Source organism: Lepisma saccharinum, chromosome 3 (genome assembly GCF_977018435.1).
Source record: "Lepisma saccharinum chromosome 3, izLepSacc3.1, whole genome shotgun sequence".
Classification (NCBI taxonomy): Eukaryota; Metazoa; Arthropoda; class Insecta; order Zygentoma; family Lepismatidae; genus Lepisma; species Lepisma saccharinum.
This window is the reverse complement of record NC_139231.1, coordinates 41,942,785-41,970,307: the sequence shown is the minus strand read 5'-3', so window position 1 is coordinate 41,970,307 and position 27,523 is coordinate 41,942,785. Positions and strand designations below refer to the sequence as shown.

The 27,523-nt window shown below is 38.3% G+C and overlaps 1 protein-coding gene across 1 annotated transcript in view; it reads left to right on the top strand.

The window, feature by feature from the left end:
- Window positions 1–4,568: 4,568 nt before the first annotated feature.
- The window catches only part of LOC145984990 (isatin hydrolase-like), a 61,871-nt gene continuing 38,916 nt past the window's right edge, over window positions 4,569–27,523 (top strand). Inside the window, exon 1 of the mRNA XM_083118471.1 lies at window positions 4,569–4,919. Coding sequence (XP_082974597.1) covers window positions 4,723–4,919 — 197 coding nt within the window. The 5' untranslated portion in view covers window positions 4,569–4,722. The remainder of the gene's footprint in view (window positions 4,920–27,523) is intronic.

Here is a 27,523-nt window from a genome sequence, read left to right as displayed (position 1 = left end):
AAAGAGGAAGAAGAAGAAGAAGCTTAGAATCTTACATTTATTTTACAGCCTCTCAAAATTTATTGATTTCTCCACACACATCCAAATCTCCTCAACACTTCCCTGAATACGAACTTACACCCCAAGATGGAAAATTCTGCATAAACATCTGCTTTATACGTAATTTTCTAAATACCCACTTCACCCCTTTTAGTGCACATTCTCACTCTTCCGACTCATATTTCCCCTTATTCAGTGTTTATATTTATTCCTAAGATTTCTTATTGCACTCTCACTTGTTATTTCCCCCTTTCTCGCGTCCATTTCCACTGTTTTCATCTACAATTTGTTATTTTGCTATATTACGTCGCTTTTCTGCTACTTTTCGTTAATCGCGATTATGTAGATGAGTGATAATTAGACCTCGGATTTTAGGTTTTTAACCTATTTTTTCCTTTACAGGTTTCTGTAATAAGTTATGTCAGCGTTTCGTTAAAAAATGCAACTGATGAAGTTTTATAGCGCCTAAAAAAACTATTTTGCTTGTTAGAACCTATTTTAGGTTTATGCACCTAAATGAAGCCTTTTTAAAGGTTTTTATATATTTTTAAAGGTTTTACAGGATTTGTATGTCACACAGAGGCATTTGCTTTGTTTGGTCACGAAAAAAAATCGCTGACGAACGTGTTTGAAACGTACTCTCTGACGATTTCCCTTCCTCCAAGTTCATGGTGATTTTTCAAAGCTTTAAACAAAACAAAATGTCTGGTGCCACTGTTAGCTGTACAATCCAAAGTGGTCTGATCTGTGTGGTCTTGCTCACTTTCGCGTCACTTCGGTGCTTTGTGGCATTCACGCATTGCAAACTAATATTTCAGCATTGAAGTTTGCACCACTTGACTATGTTTTTGTTGAAAGATTATTTTCGGCATACAAGATGACCCTAACAGACAAAATTGCGGAGTTTGACTGTGAATAATATGAAAACAGATTGTTGCCTAACTATACGGCGAGAATGGATTTTAATAGTAAATTTCCAATGGTAATTTCTGCCATCGCCGTAGGATTAGCCAACACACATATGCAAGATAGTGCGTATTTCAGGATATAGGTGTCCCATTTTCATTGCCGGTAACTATACCTAATCAGCATTTTTCAGGAATTTGGAACTATTTTAAGTTTTTTGAACCTACTTCAAGATTTTTCGAGCCTAACTTAAGATTTTTAGAACCTATTTTAGGATTTTTCGAACCTATTTTAGGATTTTAGAGCTTATTTTAGGAACCTAAAAGCACACTTTTTAGAACCTAAAAATCCGATGTCTAGTGATTATGATACATGCCGAGGCCGAGACTCGAACCCGGAGACATCGGTGGCCATCAAGCCGGTGAATTAAGTTCTCTTGCTTAGCGCATGTTTTTTTTTTCACATTTGTCAATTCTCCCTTACAGATCATATTCCGCTCTTTTGGTTCATTTAGTAGAGTAACGGACATTTCTGGGCTGTAACGATCCTATTGAAAGTCAGTGGGATTATTCTCGTCGTCATTTTTTATTATTTTCTATTCACGTATTGATGTGGTTTATGTTATTTATCTTCTCTCTTCTGCCACTTTTGGCTGATCGCGAAGATTAGGATGAGTTATGATTAGATGAAATTAATTAAGGAACACTCACAAAGAACACCCATACCCAGGCCGTGATTCGAACCCAGGGCCCCTGGCATCGTAGTGCGCTGTGCTAACCACTCCGCCACGGAGGTCGGCACTGATTCATATTATGTCTTTAACATAAAATAATGCTACCATTATTGTAACTTTTTATTATTTCCGTAAATGTTTGTGTGATGTTATTTTACATGTATTCCTTTCTCTTCTCTTTGTCGCTATCTTATGGACTAGGGTTGGTTTTAAGGGTCGCCCAAGTGATCGAACCACGCCTCTTTAATAAAGACAATTATTATTAGTAGTATTACTATTATTATTAATCCAGAAGTGTCCGTGAGTCCGGTGACTGTACATCTTTTCCAGTTCATATTTCCTCCCATTTATCATTTATGTTATTTAGTTGTTATTTTACTCGTTCATTACTTGATTTACTGTTTACCCTGTTGCACCAAAAGAGATCCATACGTTATATGACGCGACGGAGCTCTGTTTCCCTCCTACGCAGTGGCCTAGCGACCAGCCCTACAGCGTTCTCCATGTGTTCTTGAAATTATATGGAAAATTTCTTCACTTATTAGGAAACATACCGCGTGCATGTGTGATCGCGCTTTGGCTCAGTGAAATAAAAAGTAATCTACAATTTCAGTAGTTCTTTATGGGAAAGCTCATATTATCCTAATTTTTTTTCATAAGTTCTATCTCTGATATACACATAGCAATCGGTAATAAGAAGTACCTGAGGAAAGGAGAGTGCAGAAAATTTGGGGAGCCATGTTAACTCCCTGTCCGATAGAGCTTGTGAAGGGAGGTGAGAGACTGGGTAACTCTTGGACTACCATGCGTACCTTTGGGCTCATTATTCCTTATGTACAGTCACCGGAAAAAAATAGAACACCTAGATCCTGAAATCCTCGCTTTCCGTCAAGGCGTTATGCGTGTTGCCTCACTGTACAGTGGCGGTAGAAGTTGCCATTGAAAAATCCACTTATCGCCGTAGAGATAGGCAACACATACAACGCCTTGCAGGGAACAGAGTATTTCAGGATCTAGGGGTCCCATTTTTCTGCCGGTGACTGAACATTGCAGTATTCGTAATGGATCTTTCATTAAGAGCCCCGTATATTTAACCGCGCGTTGGGGTGGAAGGTGGGGGGACAGAAAAGTATGCTACGCCACTGCTCCTAGGTTAATCTCTACATCACGGAGAATGTGCTCCAGGTCTCTGTATTATAGGTTCGAATCCTTAGTAAGGTACGGAGATTTCATCACTTCACCTATTTACTCATCTTTCTTCCTTGTCTTGACAATAGAAGACCAGCATAAAATTACCTAAAAATAGAAAGAAACCGGCTCAGTTGCTGAACATGTTGAAAGTTCGATTCCCGAGTCACGATCTCTCTTCCGAAAGTCCAGAGGGTGGACACCCCGATAGCGTAGTGGCTAACGTTATCGCCTTATAATAAAATAATCCAGGATGCCATTGTCAGTTGGTGAGTCATATTGTATAATACTTCGATCCCACGTTGAATGTAGATCCAGTCACGATTAGCCTTTGTAGGGATGTGATACCGAGACCGATACAGCATTTTAAAAATCGAGACGAGAAGGAAACCAATCCCTTCGAGGTCACTCGAGACGAGACAGTATCGGAGACACACCTGCGAAAAATCGAGACGAGATAAAACTTAAGTGTCCGATACTTTGGCAAACTATAATGCATGATATTTCGGAATCTCTATGCGACTTACTCAGACATATAAACGAATAACTAATTGATTATACATAAATAAGTCATACTTTGATTATCGTAGTTGCAAAAATTATTGCGTTAGAGTCAATTGTGAACCTGTGAAACGTAGTTGTATATTACATTCAGGATAACATTCCACTTTTCGAAACTTCGTAGCATTCAAACGAGGAGTTAAACAAATAAACGTTTTCAAGAAAAAAATGTTTTTAAACCGAGAGGACAGAGAATTAGACAGACATACTTCATGAACGAGACGAGACTGCCTCGTTTTGATAGCACATGTCAGAACTTGAAAATTAAAGATTCGCTTAGCACCAAGTTATGGGTACCCTCCATTGTGTTTGTTCTTCGTTGTACCACATTTTTATTTAATCATCAATCTTCATCGTCGTCGCGATGAAAGCAAACTGGTTGAAAGGTGACGATAATAAACTAAAATTATGAATGCACAGAATAGATTGTATATAGACTACCATGTAAGACCAAGGAGGAAAGATTTTATTTAATTTTATTTTTGTTATTTAGCGTCGCCTTTCTTCCAATTTTGTCTAATCGAGACGATGAGAATGAGTGATGATGTGAGGAAATTTATGAAGGGATATTCACAAAGAACAACACCCATTCCAAAACTGGTATTCGAACTCGGAACCTCTGTCGTCGTAGCGCGCTGTGATAACAACCTCGGCACGGAAGTTTCTTAAGGAGGAAAGATGAATAATCATAATAATAATAATAATAATAATAATAATAATAATAATAAATTTAGCAAAGACAGTGAGTGTACAGAGTCCATTACAAAGAAGTGACGATTGTGGAATGAATAGAAAATGCCTAGTCCTAATTTTACTTGTTGGTCTGCAAATCCAGCACAAAATAAGCGATGATGCCATAGTGTATAGGAGAGAATTTAAGAGTTAAAAATACCCCCTGCTGTTCTCACCATGTGAACGTGAAGCAAAATACGCTACACTTTCCTGCTCGTTCCGCGTTAAGCGTTCCTGTCTTTTTTTTCTTTTTCTTTTTTGCGTAAAAGACAGAAGTAGTAGGAATGTTAACGCGTTTCTCGTGCGTAAAGTAACTTCCCAAACAACATCGAAAACCCAGTGACTTAAACACAAGCAAGAAAAAGCTATTTTACTAAAGGCTGTATGTCTGTTGCTGATACAATCTACTTATCATTCATTCTGCGCATGCGTGTTTCTTAAAAGGCGTGCTCTGGCTTGCTCGGTGATCTGCCAGTGAATCTTCTTCAGTTTTACTTGCTTGAAGTTTGAGTGTGGAGTTGCTGACTTCGCGTGATTGTGAGATAGTTTACGTTCACTCAGTTATGCTAGCAAAACCAATCGACATGCAGTGCCTTGTGAAAGTTGTCCTTGCGCTTTTTTCATTGTTTTGTTTTAGCTACGCTGAGGGCGAAAAGTTCATAGATTTGTCATTCACGTACAGCGACAATATTACTTATTTGCCACAGTATCAACCCTTTAAATTCACCACCATTCAACGCGGAATGCGTGACGGATTTTGGTAAGTTTTCTCTTATCTTTTGTATGAAAAAAGTATACTTTAATTTAATATTAGTTTGTATTTAATCGAGTTACCCCATGATTTCACCACAGCCAAACGCAAGCATTTAATATACACAATACAATTTTTGTTCTATTTGCCTAGTTCTTCTCTGTTCTCTAGAGGTTAATCACAACTTTTCGCACTGTATCCTCCTGCAGAGTAACAGTCTATATCGTAATTTATTTGCACAAAATCAACAAGAATCGCCTTAGAGCGGCGACGTTAACGGGGGAATGGTGGGACTCGTCCCCCAGAAAATAAGCTGTCCCCATTTTATATTTTATGGGATCGCTACTGGAAGAGAGGTCATTTGTTAATAGGCATGTAAGATTGATTGATTGAATTAGGTTATTTTACGTCACTTTTCTTCCACTTTTGGCTAATCGCGACGAGGAGGATGAGTGATGATATGATGAAATTTATGAAGGGACACTCACAATGGACACCCATTCACAGGATTCGAACTCGCTACTCCTGGCGTCGTAGCAACTGTGCTAATCATTCCGCCACAGAGGTCAACAATAAGCGTACAAGGGTATACTGACATGTGGATATATAATTTTTTGCGCCTTGTTGTGCGCAGAAAAGGATTACAGAGTTGAAATGAAATCTTCAGAATCAGTATTAGTACTATTATGTTAAAGCACAAATGAAGTGAAAGAGACGCGGATAAAATTATCGATGAACGGTCTGTGACGACCCTTTCAAAAGAGCATAAAAGTAACCCCTTCTATATCTGTACCTGTACCCAGTAGCGTACGCAGGATTTCATCAAGGGGGGGGGTTATTTCTAAAACTTTCTCCAAATTCAGATTACCATTGTTTTATTATACTTTAATTAAATAATAATACTCATAATTAATTAATAATACTTATAATTAATTAATTAGCTGAATTACTACTAATATATATATAACACTACTACTATTAAGTAATAAAGATCTACATAAATATAGTATTTATGAAAGCAATAGATCGAAATTACTTTCTAGTCATTCGATTTTTATAAAATTCTTGGAGAATTTTTATATTTCTTAGTTACGAAATAATTGTCTAGTCAACGAGGTGAGACATTTTAAGTGTGAAGAAAATCCATAAAAACAAGAAAATATATTAAAATAAATTGTAATAATCAAAGTATGGAACTCATCCAAGGAGCTGCGGTGGTCTGGTCGGTAGAGCGTCTGACAACCACGCGGGAGATCCGGGTTCGATAATCGATTCCCGGAATTGGTTGGAATTTTTTCCGGCTTCTTCCCCGCATAAATGTCCCCGATAATTCACATCTGGATTGTCTCGCTGTTCTTACCAACAAAACATTTTCCAACAATGGAAAGGCGGACTGGTGACTATTCCTGTCCGGCTAGCCTTTGTCTGTACATTAGCCGCTTACAACGAACCAAGAACTTTATTTTGTTAATTCTCATTGTTCACACAAAAAAATTCATGTTCATTGAACTCTGGCGTACGTAGAGGGGTGGCTGATGGGGTTACAGCCCCTACCGAAATTTTGAGAAAATCAATTTTGAAATAAAAATCCATTAAGAACTTTAAAAAATCAAAATGCGTAAATGCGAAACCTCGTTTAATGTGAGTCCCGACTACCATTTCTGTCTTTGAATACAATTTTAATAGACTGAGAGGAAATACATTTTTGTATAACCAGAGGAAATATTTTTTTGTGTAACCAGAAAACTAAGTGCGAGTACTATTATTAATTTTCGTCTTTTGCAATAGAAATATCTTCAACATTGATAGAGAAGAGTCCTAGGTTTGAACACTGGGCAGACAATGGTGTGTTATTGTGTTTGTCCCATCATTAATTTTTCCAATTTATTATTCATCTTCACCGTCATGTTTAACACAAGTAGCAGAAAATTGACTTAAAATAACAATGAGTGTTTTGTATTTCTGCGTTCAAACGGGAACGAAACCAGTAAGTGTGATTACCACATCCCTCTGGCTCGCCCTGACTGAAGAAAGAAGAAAAAAAAGGTCATTTTTCCGCGTATTATATGTCCTTACATTTCGCACTTTTTCACTTAAAACATAAATCCAATGATTTACATGCTTTAAGCGCTCTCGCTGTGTAGGAAAAATTACTTTCTATTCAATATGTAGGCTACAAATATCGCCAAATCCAACGACGGTCAGCAAATGGATCTCATCCTGGAATAATGCCGTATTACTTCCTAGTTACTCGTCCAATGGATATGGAAATGCCTCTACTTTGCCCAGATATCTCTTCTTATCCTCGTCGTCAAGTGCTTTTATATGATCCATTTCATCCGATATACAAAACGAGAAGAAAGGCCGAAAGTACGTGCTTGAATTACCCGGCCGCCGTGAACCGGAAGTTGCTGTGCTACAGTTCCACAATCGATTGTGCTGTTCGATGTGTTTTTGTTTACTCGTGGATAGCCCCTATACTGGACTACTGCCTCGTAATTTACGGACTAAATCTATCCGTTCGAAACAACAAAAAATCAGAAAATCCAAAATTCATGTTTCCGTTTCTTTTACCATATAAGAAAATATGATCATATCCTCCCAACCCTAAACGCAAAAAAAAAATGTTGAACATGACCAGACGCTGAAAATTACATCCGTGTTGTTTCATTCATAATCTCTTACAAACCAAAACACCTAAAAACCTCTTCCAGAAATTAGAATTTAGAAGGGAAATACATGATTATAAAACAAGGGGAAAATCGAAACTTGAGCTTCCAAAGCACACAGTAGTGCTTTTCGAATCATCATTCACATATTCAGCTGCAAGAGCGTGGAATGAACTTCCTCCTTCCATGACGTCCCTCACTAATCGCAACAACTTCAAAGACGAATTCAAAAATCTATTGTTAAATGAACAATATCTGTGTTCCAGCACTCACGAATAATAGCTATCATTTTGAACCAAAAACAAGTATTTTTATTTTCATTTTGCTTCTTTACTTTCCTCCTTACATGTTGCCAACCCTTGACGATATTTGGTCCTTTCTCGTATATTAAGAACATTTATATGTTTTTACATAATATTAATTTGTATTAGATTTAACTATCACACCACGCACAATTGTGTCAATTAATTTGTGTATCCTTTGTGTATTTGTTTTCAATCTTTTTCCCTTTTTTTTAATGTGTAGATGAATCTTTGTTCTCAATTTTGTATTTATTCTTTTTGTGTTTTATGTTTCTCTTTCTTTCTTTTTTTTGTTTGTTACTTGTGCAAACATTTAGTAGAATGTGTTTAGTATGTTTATGTATTATGCATCCATTGGGGTTAGGTGGTAGAACAGCCGCAGGCTGAACCTCGCCCTTTAATAAAGGAAAATTGAAATTGAAATTGAAATATTTCATAGTTCACTTTATTCTTTCCACGGTATTATTAATATACATTTCTGTGTTATTACATTATATATTCCAGTGCCAGAGATTCTGGGTTCGAATACTGGTCAAGGCATTAACGGCTTCAATGTTTTGTCCCATCATTTCATCTCTCCATTGATCCTCATCGTCGGCGATTAATCCAAGAGCTACAAAAGCGATGTAAAAGGTTTGTCTGCATCCGTTTGGCAGATAAGTAAAATAAAGAATTTACGAAATAGATCAGCTATTTCTCAGGTTTCGAACCCAGTACCCTCTGTTACGCATCGCATTACTGTAACCACTTCTCCACGGTGGCTATATTCTAAAAATTACGTTTTATGTGCACACATACGGTGCATGATTCTGAATATCGTCAGTGTGCAGTGGAAGAATTTTTTTGTTGCATATTGTCCCCAAATTGTCTCAATTTTCCTTGAAAAAGGACGAAAAAAGATGAAACATTACAGTATAACACTGAAGCTATAAGGGGTGGGGCGTCATATTCGTTCCTTCAGAAATGGTTTACTTTCCCTTTTATGCACTTGTCATTCAGTAAGTTTGGTTCTGTTGTTTTATACTCTTGTTATAGATTAATATCACACAACATTAATTAGTGTTTATATTAAAGGATATTTTCTCAGAACCTGAAAGAAATATAACTGAAATTAAATGTAAAATTAGCTAAATTTTACAATTCAAATGTCTCTGCTTTCTGCTGTATACGTGTCTCTGTAGTCTTAATACACAAAATTTGAAAAGCTGTCTGTTGACCAGTTAAAAACATTACGAACTGTTGTTGAGAATTTTTTCAAAATTTAAAAAATACAGCTTTTGAAAAATCAAAATTTTGATTTGAAAATATTTCATGATGACAAACCTTATCGTGTCGCATATTATATGAAAGTCCATATAAGGAACTTGAATTGAGGCCTTTTCCAGAACTCTAGCTCAATTTAAATTTAATTCGAAAAAATGTTATTACATTGCTGTCAAAAGCGATATCGGCAAGGGACTGCTTTGGAAGAGTTAGACATAACACTGGCGCAGGTAGCAGCCTCCCTCCAGACCAGACAGACTGGCACCAACTCACAGGTGGCGGAATAGAAGGTCCTGCGCGATTTAAAGATAAGCACTTGTTGCAGACAAGAAAATCTGGACTACAGGATTTTTTTTTATTTTTTTTTTAATTTTTTTTTGTCCGCAGCTTACTTATTCCCGAACCAAGTTGCAGAAAGAAAGGGGGAAGGATTGTTGTATTGTAAGGGACATACGAGCAATATTTCCTATGTAGATAGCTGCATTAAAAAGAAGGGTACTGCATCAAATTATTGCATAACCCTGCACAGCAGTTGCAGATTAATTATATCTTGTGAGAGGAGATTAAGAGACTTTTTTCAAATGTTCCTAAACTAATATCGGATAACTGGGGTTGGCAAATTATTTTTACTTCCTTCCCGGCAAACAAGAAGAAAGGAAAGTTTTCCAGGCAAACCCCTCCCCCCCTTTCCTCTCCTGTGTACTAGGAAGGATTACGTAAAAGCGTCTGTAAAGAAGTGTGAATAGTGATTGAGCCATGTTCTCAGTTGTCCACATACGTTTTTGTGGAGAAAGGGAGAACAAAGATACCTCAATCACACTTTTAGAATGTGTTAAAACCCTAGGCCTAGAGCATTTAATGACTATCGTTTTGTCAATGGATGATATTCAGCGAACAACTTCCCCCACAATTCATTGCGGGAAAGCCCGCCCGCGGCCATGATTCCGGCAAACGTTTCGCAGCACAGACGGAGTGTGTTGAAAATACGTTTGATAAGCATTGCGCTCACAACTTTTGTGGCAGTGATTCAAAGTACAAATATAACGATTATAAACCAAATGTAGACTTTCACATTAGATTATATACCAAACGTAGACTTCAACAATGACCAGAGTATCTAAAAAGCTGCTATTTGCCACAAAACAACTTTGTATAAAGCTATGTAACATACGAAAAAAATACAGGGCTATGGAGCCTGCTTCTCATGGAATCAATCGCACCTATCCGATAGTGCAGTGGCTAATGCTATCCCCTTGTAATCGAAGGATCCGAAATTCGATTCCTGCTGGAGGGAATTTTAAAGAAAATGAAAAATATATTTTCTTAAAAAAAGTGAATTGAAACAAACTTTGTCTCGTGAAAATTATAATTTATAGAAATGTTCCGAAGTTCAAAATTGTTTACTATATTTTTTAAGGCCGTAACGTATCACCATAATCTAACCTAACCTTAGTATTCTATGGTATCACTGTCACTTTTCGTGTGTGTATTGAGACAGGCATAGAAGATATGCTGAAAAGTATATACAACTATACGCAATATGCATACTTCGAACGCACCGGCTGATTGATAAGGAGTATTCCAAATTTTCTGTGAACATTATTAGAGATCGTACAGCAACCACACGCGTTGCAATTTTGCAAAGCATGCGGGTGTAAAGAGTAACACAAAAGTCATATAACGCTAGCCATAAACACAGTACTTGCCTTTCAAATAAGATTCATATTTCACCCCGCATTGAAAAAATCACGCCATCTTAAGCACAGAAGAAACTGTATGAAGGTATAGTTGATGCGTTTACTTGGTTAACGTGTAAGATCTGATGCGAGATGCCGCCACGAACGTGGGTAGGGATAAACAGCGGGCGAGTTGTTTTCGTCCAATCACACTCAACCTTCAGCCAATGGACGCAGCTGTCATTTTGCTCTTCTAGTCCACGTGGAGTCTCAACAGTGCGGTGAATGTATTGTTGGAACTGGTGGGCGCGCTCCGTCGACTTCAAAGCCAGCCGCTCTTTAACATAGCCAGCGCGTCGACTATATGATGTTCTCCCACAATTAATACATAAACAGTGGCGCACACACACATACACAACGCATTAATTCACCAAAAGGAAACTTCATTTGAAAATATACAATAAAAGTAATACAATTAAAAATGTTAAACATCGGGTCATTTTCATGCACGCAGCATTTGCTTCGCTTCACGCTTGCCGGGCTGATTTCCCGGAGCACGTGCGGTTTGGCCAGATTTCCCATCATGCTCACTCCACCGCTGACGTCACATTGAATATCATCCATTGTAGATACGCTTGTTTCTTACCCGCTCGGGAGGCATGAGTTCAAGGTCGCATGGTGAATGAATGGGACTGCTGAAATGCAAGGGACAGGGGAGGGAGAGGTCACCTAGTATACGGAACAGGCTTCTGGTAAATTTTGTCATCGGCAGGGTTTGGAAAACGTACGTATAAAGCTGGAAACGAGAGCTACAGTAAACATACGATCGAGATAAACATCCTAATGTTCAACATGGTTTTTTGCAGGGGATTGGCTGGACGGATTAAGCGGGTAAACCTTGCTTGCATCCCTTCCACCCCCCGGTGCCTTCACTGTGTATTTCTCGTGATTTTGTGAATTTACAATAATGATTTAGAACAGATTAGTGCAATACAGCAAACTTTGGTGCATATGTAGTACTCCTTTTCTTTCTTTGTGTACTTCATTTTATCATTTTTAATTACCTTTCAATAATACGTTTTATTCAGTTTATAGGTTTTTTGCCTTCGGTCCCCCATAAAACGTATAACTGAGATTTCACTGTATCATTATTATTTTATATTTGAAGTAGGGTTACACTTAAGCCTACAGTATTTTACACAGATTATATTACTATAAAACAGCTCAAAACCAGTTGACATATAAACCTTAGATTTGGATGCTTTCCTTATATTATCCATAATGTCATTCAGTATACTAAAGTTCAATACAATCTTTGAGAAGGTCCATCTGAAACGGTCCCTGCCAGGACAATTCACCTTTTCAAAACTCTTTAGGAGGATTGTGAACCTTTGGTTGGCTTCAGATTTGCATGTTTTGCCATCGTTTCAGACTTGCCCAATTCATCAGGCAAAAGGCTGTTAAATTGAGCTAAAACGCCTGCCAGCAGGGGATCGAAACTCACGAATTATGATTGACTTGTTTGGGTGAGAAAGAACCCACCCTGCTCTTTTATAAATCAGAATCCGGGCCATTAGCCGAGAAGAGAAGCCATTTGACTATGCAACGCCGCTAATGGTAGTTGGACATATGCAGTGTTGCCAAACCTTAAAAAATAGCTAACTCAAGCCTACAGCATTCACTTCTCTAGGATGTAGATTTACGAAGGTGTGACAAGTCGTCTCTGTAGTCTGTACCCTGGCAGCATACTGCCAATTTAGAGATAATAGGTTCGAATACCCCTGATAATGGCGTAACTAGGCAGAAACCGAAATTTCTCCGAATTGCACGACTCCAGAACGTTCCTTACTGATATTGAAGTGTTGAATAAGCAAATATTAACTTTTGTTGATTGGCTTTTGTTTACATATTATGCATGAAAATTAAACTGAAACTTCCTGGAAATGTTGTATTGTATGCTCTGTACGTATGAACCTTATTTTACGCTATCGTAACAACACCGAGAAACGTTCATCGTTAACCCAAATTGTTGTAAGTGGATAAAAGAAGATGCTATTAATTTTGCATACGTACTTGAAAAATGCAGATTTAGTATTTATGCGATTTTTTAACGTTTCTTGCGAATTTCACCTCATTTTTCAATTTTTCAAAAAATCAACGTGAAAATTTATAAATTTTCTGCTATGATATTTTGATGCGTTCGATAACATTTTGACAAAAAGTAGGCTCTTATTTTATGAATACGGTAGTCACAATTATGATACCTAGTGAAAGATACATTGTAAGTTGTTTCAGTATTATTATGTCTTGCCAATATTCCAAAATCGGGCCTCACCCCAAAATAAAATCCTGCGCCACTAGCCCAAACCTGCTTCAACATTAAACAAATGCTGAGACGTTTTTTGAGCGCTTTTTTGCGTGAAACGTCAATAACGAATTAAGAGAGTGACAGTGTGAGGTAGTGGTGTAATAACCGTCTATCGCGACAGTTTCTTTCTTTTTTTAGCTGTCATCAGATAGCTTGTGCCTGACCAGGTTCGAACCTGTCTTCGTAGAGCGTTATGCCCAATCACGCCACGTCAACCTACTGATAGACTTCCCTTGGGACGTTTTATAATTCTAGGAGCAAAGTGCGGGGGCAGAATGTCCAGATTTTGCTCTAATAGAGACCAGCTGGAAACAGTGGATATCTGAAAGCAGGCAATTCTCCGATCTGGTTTCTAGTGAGCTGTTTACAGTCTTCTCTCCTGTCTGACGGGTGGTGTGGGAGGAGGGCGTGGTGCAGTTGAAGCCACGTTGCGCGAAACATTCCTTTCTTGCAGTGAGTCCAACGGAAATTAAGGCTATCTACAGGATATGTGAACAATAAACGGAATGGCCCATAAGTGCACATGCAGAAACAAGAAAACAGTTTACTTTCGTTCTTGTCCGGTGTTGGTTGGCCTTTGGCCCACTGAACATATCGGAGAAGTCAGGATATCTCAATTTCTTTTCCTGGTGTATACATTACAGGAAATAAACATTGCAGCTTAAAATAAAATACTAGTTTGCCATCCAGGGCCTCCCCGACGGGTAATGGTAACGTCGTGGCCTTATAACCAAGAGATTCTGGGTAGAGGCACATCATGGTTCGGAACCAACTTTAAACTGTAAGTCCAGTCCCGATTAGCCTATTTGTACATAAAGTGGACTTAAACTCAAACAAACAATAGTTTGCCAAGTAACTTTGCACAAGAAGGGCGATCTGTAATCTCCAATAATACTGTCTAATGATCCGAAAATTCTATCACTGCTACCTTTGGTTCACTTGCACAAGCAAGATGTGAACTTCAATAATAACGCATCTTTGCTGTTCTATTAGTTGTCTGTGCTTCATCCTCTATACCGTTGTTCATTGACGTTTCAGAGATTCTTCACATATATTTCTACTGGCTTGTTGGTTAAACACTTTCTCCCACTCAAGAACAATTTTAAATGTTACCTCACAATTTCTTATTTGAAAGTGCAGAAAGTGTGTCTTCCAGAACAAACCTTCATTATTTTCTAATCTCTATGATCATTTGCTTTGCCACGAAGCGGGAAAATATCAATACAACTGATCATTACTGTTTCTTTGCCGTCCAGGTAGAAGTAACTTTATTACTCATAAAAAAACGTGTAATAATGAAATGCATTTTATATGCTGCTTACTTTCTCTACATAAATATAATTTCCTTGAAAAATAATCGCCTGCGATGTTTCATGTGTACTCTTCTTTCTTTCAAGCCCAGTGAGGTAAGGTAAGATTATATTATGTCTCACGATTCGTTCGATTATAACAACACAATTACATAAGTATTGTTTAATTTGGATTGCATTATTTGCAATTGGCCTCGACTGGGAATGGTTAGTCTCTCTCCTGCAAGATAAATTTAATATTTCGTGTAAAGACATCCCAGCACTCAAATCTATCTATTTAAAAGAGTTCTTCCTACACCAGATTTTTTTCAAAAGATGAGATCAGGATGCAAGAGAAAAAATTAAGGAAAATAGTAGTGGACAATTTTCTGAGCAAACTTGCGAATCCCACTGTACCATAGCAAAGGTGGGGCAGAAATAGATCTAGAATTATCGGTGCCCATATTTTATTTTCATTTTATTATAAATTAACATAATTCTAATTGAATAAAACCACAGAAATGAGATATAAATAACTATCTGATTTACATCTCGAGATTTTTAAAGTGCGAAACAACGCCTCAATTGAAACCAATTAAACAGTTTCATTCAAATAATAATTGTAATAAATGTGCATTCTTCAATGCAATATTAATATTGACATATTTAAATTGTAATTTTGTTTTTACATCGCTCTTCTACAGCTCTAAATTAATTGCGACGAGGTGGATGATACTTCTATGCCTTACCCAGAACACAAACCTTGCTGGCTGGCTTTGTATTGCTCAACGCTAACCAGTCCACCACGGAGTTCGACCTTCCTTTACTATATGTCAATGCGCAGAACTGAGTTTTAGAATCAGGAAGTGAAAGAAAACTTCAAAAAGACAAGCTTTGAGGCACGTACTATTGTAGATGGCGTAGCCCAAGGTTGTTCTTGTTGCTAGATAAGAAAGACATGGAACTGCAACTTGGTTCTTGAACCATTCTTCCCTGACCTAGGCCATTCCGTGAGGTCGAGCAAGCAGAACATCATTCTTTGTGTGCAATGAAACGTCAAAGAGGCAACAGTAATCACTCTCATTCCACCAAGGAGAATATTGGGCGGGACCTTCGTCACAGCTTGATGTGCAGAATGTACTTTGAGAAACAAACTTATTTGAGGCTAACATGTCGGTTCTTTAGTGTAATTAGGTCTTCTACCTTTTTAAATTGGTCTTCAGTCTGAAAATTGGACGTTTCTGTAATTACGGAAGTTCCTTGAAGTTATAGATGGCGACGCTATAGCATCTTTTTGTTGTGCGTCCTCGTGTATTGTATTTATTTTGGAAGGTCTCACATTTATTTTCTTTCTGCTTTATTATTTATTATAATTTCTTTGTATACTGCAGTTCACAAGTATTGCTCGGCGAATTGTCCACGACTATTTTCATTATTTTCCTCTTGAATTCTACGTGTTTTTAAGAATGGATATTTATGTATGCTGGTGCTGGTTTCGCGTTTTGTTTAATTTCTTGAAGCTCTCATTACGCAAAACAAAGAGTAGAAACATGATGATGGATAATCTGTTGGGTTATTGGTAATACTTATGGATTCCAATATACATACAGTCAGCGGATAAAGTAACATTGTTCGTCACTATTTTCATTTTCTTAAATTCTCCATCCTAAGCTGTTTGAAGGAATGGAATTCTGCTGATGTAGAAGTAGATGTTGCCCTCTGTTCATGAGAGAATGACAGAATCAACATTCTGATGGACAAATCACCTACTATTACTTTTGCGGTTGCCATGTAGGTAGTCTCTTACAGTGGCGCAGGAACGTTTCTGAATTCGGGATGGGTACAACTTTCACTTTATGCATGAGCCATTCTGTATCTTTTCATTTTGATTTTTGTTATTTAGCATCGCTGATGTGCTACTTTTGGCTAATGGCGGAGATGAGGATGAGTGATGTAATGAAATTGATGAAAGGACACTCGCAAAGAACACCCATGCCCAGGTCGGGATTCGAACCCGGAATCCCTGGCGTCGTAGCCTTCTGTACCAACCACGCCGCAATAGAGGTCGACTAAATTAAAGTTTAGAAATGAGTAACTCCAAACCTTATACTTTAGCATGTTTTATCATCTTACGTTCATGTTGAGCCGTTGCTTAAATTATTTGGAAATAATTCAATTTGGATCGAAGAATTGGTCTAGGGGAGCACTGTACCCCTTCCCAAAATTTAAGGTACCCTTGTACCCTCGTGTTCTTGCACTACTGGTGAATTGCAACAAAAATAAGACACCTAAATCCTGAAACACCTCACCTACTTCCCCGTATGGCGTTGTGTGTGTTGCATAACTCTACGGCGATAGCTGAAGTTTCTATTGAAGACTTGCTATTGAAGATCGCTCATTGTCGATATGCAACACACATAGCATAGCGCCTTGCAGGGAAGCAAGTATTTCAGGCGTCCTGCTTTCATTGCGGGTATCTGTACGAACCACACACACAAAAGAGAATCTCTCTCATCGTTGCTCTATATAGTATATCCAATGCTACTTAGGCTTACTATGAATCCAGAAAGTGGTGTTTGCACAAATTTGTCACCTAAGCATGAGCGAACACTAATGTAGGCCAGCGGAAATTAGGTTGGGTAAGGGTTACGTGTTGTCGTTCCCGTAATCACGAAGTAACGGAGACAATCCATGTTAAGATGCAGATTTTCGTATTGCTGCTTAGATTTTTTATACAGACGTCAAAGACTTGTGGTCCTGTCTATTGAGATAGTTTAACGAATTCTCATTTCATCTTATTTATCTTTATTATCTAAATCCTCTTTTTTGTTCATTGGCTATCCGATTGGTATGGTACCGAAAAATACGGATTCAAGCCCAGAGGTGTTCACCATTCGGAGGACGACCCTCACGAGGGCGGACCTCATCATCACACTTAAGGGGTCCCGGGTTCGATACCCGGTGGAGGCACATTGCACAGTGGTTCGGATTCCACTTTAAACCGTAGGTCCAGTCCCGATTAGCCTTACTGTGCATAAAGTGGACTTAAAACACCAACTCAAAAAAAAAATCATCATCACACTCACCCTCCGGAAGACTTATGAGGGCGAGGATGAGGGAGGGAGAGATTGTAGCAACACAGTTGGACGAGTCGTGAAAAATAGACATGTCGTGAAAGATATGGTGAGGGCATGTGAGGGTAAGGGATGTTCATTTAAAATGAACGCCTCTATTAGAGTCAGCCTGTGTACGTAATTACAAAAGATCAACCGGGACGATTCGACTCCTAAGTGGCCGGAAGTGATGTAATTTATGTGTGAATAAGATTGCTTTTTAATTGCTTTCTGTTTACAGTTGCTTCTGCAGTAAATTGACCTCTTCAGTGGGAATTTGGTGGCCTACTTTCTTCGTACCAACTTCCATCCTTGCACTTTCTCTCCCTTTTTCTATATAATGGAGAGAATTGAAGGTCTCTGCACTGCGAGAATGTGAATTGCTCTTGTTCATTCCATGACCATCACAACAAAAGCAATTTTCTTTTCGACATTTCATTTCCCGAAACACAAAGGCGCAGGAAGCCTGCGTGTAGCTCGTTTTTTTAAAAAAAAGGTAAGGCGTAGTAAGGGTGGCGCCTGCGCAGTACAACAATCTGATTAGAGAAAACCAATCACTCAATTACACGTATTATTAGATTGCAGCGCAGGTATCAGAAAACATAAAACAAACCTGATATTCGAGTTACAAGCTTATTAATTTCTAATCAAATTGACCTTTATTAGCCCAGCGCGTTAAGTGGTCGACTTTTGATCTCGCCACCGAAGTTTCAGGGTTAGTCTCGACTTGGGCATGGGATTATCCCTTCATGAATTTAATCTAATCATCGCTTCTTCTCGTCGACGCGATTTACAAAGGTGGTAGAAAAGCTACGCTAAATAACAACAACAAAAAAATACTTTTGTTACACGATCATCTTTCCGCGCTGTAATCTGATTGGGGCTTCCTGCGCGGCAATCTGATGCAAGCCATTAGAGACTTGTTGAAGCAGTACAACAGTTTTTGGGCGCCCAATCAAAACCATTTACCAAAAAAAATAAAGTGTTTTTCCCTGAACCCACCTTAAATTTTCAGCTGCAATCTAGTCCGGTGGTCATGCCCGGAAAGATTATCTCCTCTCTCTCTCTATCCTCTCATTCAATCTTTTTATTTCCATTTCTTTGTCTCTACCTCTCTCTTCCTTTGTATCTGTTCCCTTCGTACTTACTTTCCTCTATTACTCAGTTTCTTTCCAGCTTCCTTTGTATCATATCTTTGTAATTTTCTTCTTATTTCTGTCCTTCATTCTTCTTATCTCTTCCTGCCGGATCAGTGATCGAGCGCTTTAAGTTGTCTACTTTCACCGCCAGTTGGCACTGTGTTCGAGTCCCGACCTGGACAATGGCGTTCTTTGTGATTGTCCTTTCATCAATTTCATCTAATTATAAGCCATTCTCATCTTCGTGATCAGCCAGAAGCGGCACAAATAACCAAAATACAAATTTTATCTCTTCTTTCTTCCCTCTCTATCCCTGAGTGTGTGAGATTCTTGTTCCACTATAGCACCAAGATACGAGGGTGGATTGAAAAGTTCGTGGCCTGACCTAGAAAACGAGAAGATATTTGGATAAGTTATGTTTTATTTTTCCACGTAATCCCCCTCGAGGGAGATACATTTACGCCACCTCTCCGGTAACGCTGCTATACCACTTTTAAAAAATGATTCCTCAAGGTCTGCAAAATACCCCAGTACAGCACTTTTCACCTCTTCATCCGAAGAAAATCGCTGACCCCCCAAAAACTTTTTCAGGTTTCCAAACAGGTGAAAGTCCGAGGGGGCCAGATCAGGCGAATAGGACGGGTGCGGCAACAGTTCGAACCCACAGGAATGAATTTCTGCCATGGATGCAAGGGACGTGTGAACGCGCGCATTATCCTGGTGAAACAACACCTTTCTTCGCAGCATTCCTGGCCTCTTAATTTTAATTTCCTCGCGTAAACGTCGCAGCAGGGTGCAGTAGTATTCAGAATTGATAGTCTTTCCTTTTTCCAAGAAATCGATTAAGATAACGCCCCTAGCATCCCAGAATATTGATGCCATAACCTTGTTTGCCGACAACACCTGTTTGGCTTTCTTTGGGGTAGGAGATCCTTGTCGTTTCCATTGCTTTGATTGTTGTTTTGATTCCGGTGTATGATGGTGCACCCATGTCTCGTCCATAGTCACAAATCTGCCAATAAACTCCTCCGGATCACTTTCAAACAGTTCCAAACAATCACGGGAAAGGGTGAGTCGAGTGCGTTTGTGTTCAACTGAAAGCAACTTGGGTACCCATCTCGCAGACACCTTAGAAAACCCTAAATCTTTCACGATAATGTTTTGTGCTCGCTCATAGGAAATACCCACAGTCTCAGCTATCTCACGGATTTTGATTCTGCGGTCACTCAAAATCAGGTCACAAATTTTATTGACATTTTCTGTTGTGGTCGACGTTGCAGGCCTGCCACTGCGGGGGTCATCTTCAATGCTGTTTCTTCCATGCTTAAATTCAGCCACCCACTTTTTCACCATGGAATACGAGGGCGCGGAGTCTCCAAGCGTCTCTACCATGTCCGTATGAATTTGCTGTGGTGTTAAGCCCTTTTTATGTAGGTACTTAATGACAGCGCGATGCTCTATTTTCTCCATGTCACAAATTTCCGTCACTTCTGCCTACTAAAAGTCCTCACCTGAAACAATAGAGCAATGAAATGAAATGAAATTTTACACAGTGACTACCAAAGGATATAGCTATGCAACTAATGTATGAAACTTAAAATTAAAAGCTTCCTTCCTACTCAGGCCACGAACTTTTCAATCCGCCCTCGTATCTGCGCCTAAAATATGCAAACTACAAGCTTCCCCGTGATTTAAACATTCGAACTAGACACTGCTTCTAGTTGGAGGTACAGTGTCCGTCACCATTTTAATTCTCTTAATTTTACGCAGTGGGAGCTTCAAGAAACGCAGGATGCAAGAGAAAGCAGTTATGGGCAATTTGCCGAACAATACTTGTGCATCCCACTGTATTGTGTCGGTAGATCAGTACCATACATAAATGATCCTGAAAATTCCATTGGGGGCGAGCAGGAGAGTATGCTAGGGGCCGTCTTCATAGTTGTTTCATTTTACACTTCCCCCCCCTTTTTTTTAAGTTAGCAGCACTTCAGGCAATCGTATCTCAGGATCGATATATTGGCGAAGAGAAGGTTTCTTTCCTTGGAAAGAGAGGATCTATGAAACGACACTGTCCTCAAGACTTTTTTTGCCTTCCCAAGTAGGGATAGAGTCCACCGTCACCCACCTGACGGCAGCGCCGCTGGCACCTCACTGGTGAGATACCATGCACGTTTATGCAATATATTATCAGGTTGGAAACAATTAGCAGGTTATTACGAAATTACAACTTCGCCCTGTGTGCTTCCATGAGAGATTGCTTGCTACTTCTTGAAGGATCGCGTGACCTAAGCGAGTGCAAGCAATGAAAGTTGATAAAACGCAACTCTGCGTAACAATGAGAAGATCTTTCCTGCATTTTATTGTTGGCGGAATGTTAAGAAAGACACTTTCTCCGTGCCGCGTCACTCACGAACGCCAGGCACAGTTTGTGGATGCGATAACATCAGTGGCTGGAGCTTACGTTTCCTATGCATTTTTAAAACAATTCGTGTGTTAATTATGAAGCGGCTCTTTCCTCACACTCTGTGGTTTTGTGAGACGCGCGAGTTTTATGACACGAGAGAGAGAGACACACACACAAAGAATTTAATGCATCTCCTTTCTCGTTTACGTAAGGTGGTGATATGTAGGGAAAGAATTTGAAGGTGCTAAATTATGATCGGGAAAGGGGAAAAAAAAAAGTTCTGAAAATGTTTTCAAAAAGGTGCAAAAAAAGGGGGCTGGTAAAATGCCTTTATTCAATGCTCTCGTCATCATCATCATTCATATTGGTTAGGAGGGGTTTAAGTAACGTCCCGTAGGACTCGGCTTTTCTTGGGAATGAAGTGCTGTGTAGGACAGGAAGGTTGGATATTTTGTTAGTTGGGGTGGGTTGTTCCCTGCTGCAACTGCAACAGCGGGGTAAATGCTCTCGTTTTCTGCGCCTGCTGTTTATAATGCGCGCGGACTGCATAGAGAACTGTGGTTCTGCCGAATAGGTTTTGTTGAAGTATGTGTTTTCTCTACATTATTGCTACATTATCTTGGGAACTATTGGGGTTGCAAAGATTATATTATACCATTTCATAGTTCTCGTTCTGCTCTACAAAATGAGATCATAGGATTTTATATAGCTGCTCAAGAAGAGTGAAAATCATTTATTTTTCTATCCAATTTTATAATTTTATAATAAAACATGAAAAAAAAGGAAGGAAAAATGTGCTGAAGCATCAAAGAATGGGTAAAAACGGGATAAATGTGCTAATCTCACGAAAATGTGCAAAAAGGTGCAACAAAGTGTGTTTCATTTTACTTGATGTTATGTCCTAAAATGCATATCTCAAACGATCGGTGCGAAAACAACTATATTTTTTAAAAGGTGCTGCATCTTATATTACGTTCCCTAGTGACAAAAACGAATTCACAGAGAACTTGTAAGACCAAGATCTCTTCAAGATGAGACACGAACTCACTTATGATCAGATCTTGACTAAGGGTACCATATTTCCAGTGTGAAATCGCCAAATTTAGTTGGGAACACGCACACGAATCCGATAAAATGTTCACATAGTATATTCCATTTCCCCTTTTGCCCTTCTCTGTCTCGAACTAATTTGAATTAAGACATTGCATCAGACGATCTTTACTCACTGAAATAAACTGTTAAATGCCGTGTAAAGGGAAATTCAGGTAAATTTTAAGTGAAAAAGGAAAAGATAAACTTTATGAAAAATATCAACTTTGAACTTTATTCTCTTTCAAGTATGAAATACATATTTCCTTCTGTAGACATGTAATTTTTTCCTACTGTGCGAATTAAGCTTTTTGCTTTGGTGGTGGTGATGGGGGGAGGGGGTTGCCCACTAAGTGGCGCATTTGTGATTACATTTCGGGAGGTAGTTTTTTTTTGGGGGAGGGGTATGTGAATTTGTATATATGTTACCAGTTAATAAACTAAAGTATTACTTTGTGGTTCTAAGTACCTTAAAACATTGGTTCTAATCTGGTTAATTTCATCTTATGATAATATTTACACGAAATTCTATTACCAAGTTCAAACTTTGTCACTCTAACCTACCTACAAATTTGCTGGGAATCAGGGACGTAGCCAGGGGGGCTAAGGGAGCTGAATCCCCCCGAAATCCTACAAATATCTAATTTAAATATTATTGTTATTGTTGATACCAGAAATAAAGTTATAACCAGTAAAAACTGCATTACATCGAAAAAAGTTTAGTGTATAATAGAGGAATCAGGTTATATTTTTATGTTCTGCCATTTAATCCAAAGAATAAATTGATCCACAGCTTCCAAAACCTAAGTTTTCTTTGTGAGAGGTCACATAATATAAACTTTATGAGTAAAATTTACCACTAACTATTAAAGCCTTTTTTGAACGATTGTGTAAAAGTTAATAATAAAATACAATAACTATGATTTTCAGTACACTACCTGTACAAAATATAAGAAAAATAATGGACAACCATTATGTTAGATATTCACTGATACGGTGGATCAAGTAATCAAGTTCTAAGTAATAATAACAATAAATTTGGATTGAAATTGGTATATTTTAATTACTTATAATTAGGGACACAAATTTATGGTAAATAAAAACTGAGGAGAGCGGTAAATAAAATGTTAGATCAGCGGTATATACCAGCGGTGGAAAAAAAAAATTGGCACACACTTTTTCATCATGAGAGGAAACAACATACAAAAGAGCTATAAATTGATAAACTATTTCTTCATTTTTATATACTGTACACATACACAAGTACTTAGCTGTCCAACCAAAAATAAAATATCAACACAAAATCACTTCATTTCTAAATTGCATATTCGGGGGAAGAAAGGAATGCAGCTTGACAGGGAGCAAAGTTTTCGAACCGAGATTATGTGCATGGGAAATCCCAATTTGCAGCGTCTTCCTGATGTGATCGAAGATAAAACGTTCTTCAGCTGCAAGTGGTAGGAAACTTTAGGCAAACGTTTCGTTACAAATCGACAGTTTGCGCCCACAACCTCGATTGCCGGTTTTTGCGTGTTTTTTTACTTAATTTGATGATATTTCACGGTTATTTCGCGAAAAAGCGTTCATTTCGTGGAAAAGCACACATTTCGCATTACTTCGCGAATAAAACTCATGCATATTTCATCATTGGGGCTGTAGTTACGTGCAGAATGTTCAAAATTGTATCTTTTTTTCACATTTCGCGATTTCGCGCATCGCGAAAATTCAATGTCCCTACTTATAATAGTTATTATTGTAAAATAACATTAATTATTGTTGCTATTATTATTTGTACTAATAAAGTTTTATGTATGGCCTGACACCCCTACAAATATTTCTGACGACGCCCATGTTGGTAAGGGATGAGCCTGCCGACAGGCCCGTACCTAGGGGAGGGGCCATGGGGGCCATGCCCCACCCCTCGAACCATGAAATATTTAAATGTGAACCTATAAAAAGCCACGAAAATGACATTGACGATTTTTCAAATTTGTAAAAATTTTAATTTTCTTCGTGCATAAATGAATGTGTTCGTTGTGTAGAGAGGAAGGCCAACAGAAGTTTGCAGTCTGCAATATTGGGTAGTTTTAGTTTATAATCAGCGATGCAAGGCTATCAGACGTCCGATTCACCGATTCCTGACTAATCAGGACAGTCCGTAGCTTTTAATCCCTGTCCTTAATTTCTTCGAACTGTAGTCGTGATGCGAAAATGACTCTTTATTATTTTTTTATAACTCACATTGACACATGTTCCTTATTGTAATAATAATTGCGAATGCGTAACATTTAATTTATAAATATATTATTTCCTAAACATAGAATTATCGTGGTTGTTCAATGGCGCTGGTATAACAAAAATAAAGGAAATTTGAACACATTGTTAATTTGCGGAACACTGAACCATTTCCCTATTTTGTAATATCTCTCTCTCTCTCTCTCTCTCTCTCTCTATATATATATATAGAGAGAGAGAGAGAGAGAGAGAGAGAGAGATAGAGACTATATATCTATGTGTGTGTATGTGTTTATACATTTTCGGATCTGGTCCCTCCCTCAAAAGAATCCTTACTGGGTACGGGCCTGCCTCCCCGAAACAAAATTCTGACTATGGGCCTATGTCATGAAAACTTAAGTGGAAAACAGCCTGCTGTCTGTTGCCTCGGCTCGGTAACGTTAGTCAGTTTCTGAATAGTGTCCTTTAATTGAAAAGGCTTCATACTTTTCGACAGAAAAATCTTTGATGACCGGACCATTAATGGACACGAATGATTTTTCGATTTAGTTTATTACACAGGTAAGAAATGGTATACTATATGCTTTCAGTTCCATTTTCTTTGAGGGTATAAAATCGTCCTCTTTGTATTTGTCCATTCATTTCTTTCCAGTGTTTGGAAAGATTCCGCTTGTATAAGAGAGTGGTAAAAGGGTCAAATTAATTTTCATGTAATTACAAACTCTTACCAAACAAACTGCCGTAACCCTCAACCACTATGGTGGGGTCACGGCTGACCCCATCCGAAGTATTTTCGTTGTTCGCCGCTAGGTTGTGTCTCTGCTGTTCTTAACGTGCCATCTTCTATTTTCATGGCAGGCCATGTATACTTGTAGAGAGCAGACATCTCGTGCAAGTAGTTCCAACTGTTTCGGTGAAATAACGAGAATGAGTCACACTTGACCCCACAATAGTAGTTGAGTAGCCTTTTCCTTGTGTTGCTTTCTGTAAAAATATGTCCAGGCACTTAACTGACAGATATACGAGTATTTTGACTTTTTTACAACAATCAGACAGTGGCGAGAGTGACAGTGAATCTGAAGCAATACATTTTACAAATACGTTACGTATAAACATGGAAGAAAGTGACAACGAAAATGAACACGGAAGTGAACATACATGATACAGACTCAGAAATTAAGATCTCTGGAGGTTAAAAAGTTAGAATTTAATGTTGTGAGTGTGGACGAAGACTTATAATTATCGTGTATTGGTACATTTTACCAGGAATGTATGTTTTACTTCATATCGAAAACATGTGTGTCATTTTGTTTCCTATGATACGTTGATCTGGTTACTATTATTTTATTCTAAGTTTAGTACTATTACAACATTACTTGAGTATAATTTTATTTACGAGTACATATTAGGTATTCACTATGTTATAGTTAAAGAAAAGTTTGAATTTCGTTTGGAAAATGTGTAATTTTTTTATTCTGTTCCAAAAGTATTATATTTTGTACAGATTGATAATTTGCTATACTTTTCTGCCCTTTTTAAATGTACGAAAAATGGCCATAGTCAATTAGAACCTTAAAGAAAACAAAAAGAAAAAACGTACTCCAGTAAGTTTTTAAAATCGGGGTCAGTTTTGACCCCACCATAATAGTTGTGTAACCGTTAAAACACGATAGTAGTTAAGCGTTAAGGATATATCAGGCTCCAGTACTACCCCCAAAGTAAAATCCTCTGTACGCTAGCGAGTACGTAATTATTTCGTTGCTCTCTTGTACCCTTGCCATTTACGCTGATTCAAATTGAGGCTGCTGGTTAAGCAATTTTACAACCGACTTGTCTTGCATGTTCATCTTCCATCAAACATTCAGACAGTCAAACGATTCTCTTTCGCCAGCAGTCAGAATTCGTGAGCCCCAGTCGCGTGCTTTGTTTTGTGTATGCGGGCGGAGGGCTTGAATTAAATGATTTCTTTTAAAGACTCGTGGCGCCTCATTGGCGAGATATGTCTTAACTTTTTTGTTTTTGTTTTTCCTGAGGTTTGCTGCCCTTGATCTTTATCTGCATTTGTCATATGGTGTCGGCGAGTTTCTTGAGGACCAAAGCCTTATGGCAACCGCTCAAGAAAACGTGGAGCGTGTATCTGCGCAAACTAAGCAGTGTGCACATGGGGGGTGTCGGCTGAAAATTCTTCAAGGGTAAAGTCGAGTAAGATGCATATATAGACCCAAACGTGCACGCAGAAAATAGGTCCGCTGCAATACTGCGGATTTCCTCACGGTCTGTGATTCAAATTCAAATTCAAATTCAAATTTCTTTATTAAAGGGCGAGGTTCAGCCTGTGGCTGTTCTCCCACCTAACCCCGTTTGACATTTACCCAGTGTACATAAACAAAATCATAAAAAAGAGAAGAAAATACAATAAAAAATGGTTACAAGGAAAGAACAAAGATGAGATTTAAAAAAAAAAAAAATCAAGACAACACGTAAAAAAGAAAGAGAGAAAAAACACATTCATGCACACACACACACATTAAAACACACATACTAAACATTTCTGAGCAGGACATTCACGCACGGATATTGAGATTGATGTACATGATTATGGTAGTTTTGTGAGATACGATAGAACAACACATACGTAAATATTAAAATATAGTTGTAGATTTGTCAAGCATTGGATTGGATTGGCGAGGCTCGTATGTAATCTAAACTGTATTGTGTAGTGTTACTCGTGGGAGCTTGAACAGAGATATTGTTCATCTAACAGAAAATTCTTTAGGTTATTCTTAAATTTGTTAGGACTGGGGAGGGAGGTAATGGAGGGCGGAAGTTCATTCCATGTTTTTGCCGCTGAAAGTGTAAAAGACGATTTGAAAATTTCCAGTGAGTGTTTGAAGAGTTCAAGTTTCGCTGTTCCTCTTGTTTTGTAGTTGTGTATTTCCCTTCTGGTTTTTAGTTTCTCGAATAAATTTTCGGGAATTTTTTTATGCAAAAGATTCTGTATAAAGCAACAGAAATGAAGTCTGCGACGTCTGTTCATGTTTAGCATTTTGTTCTCGTTCAGGGTTG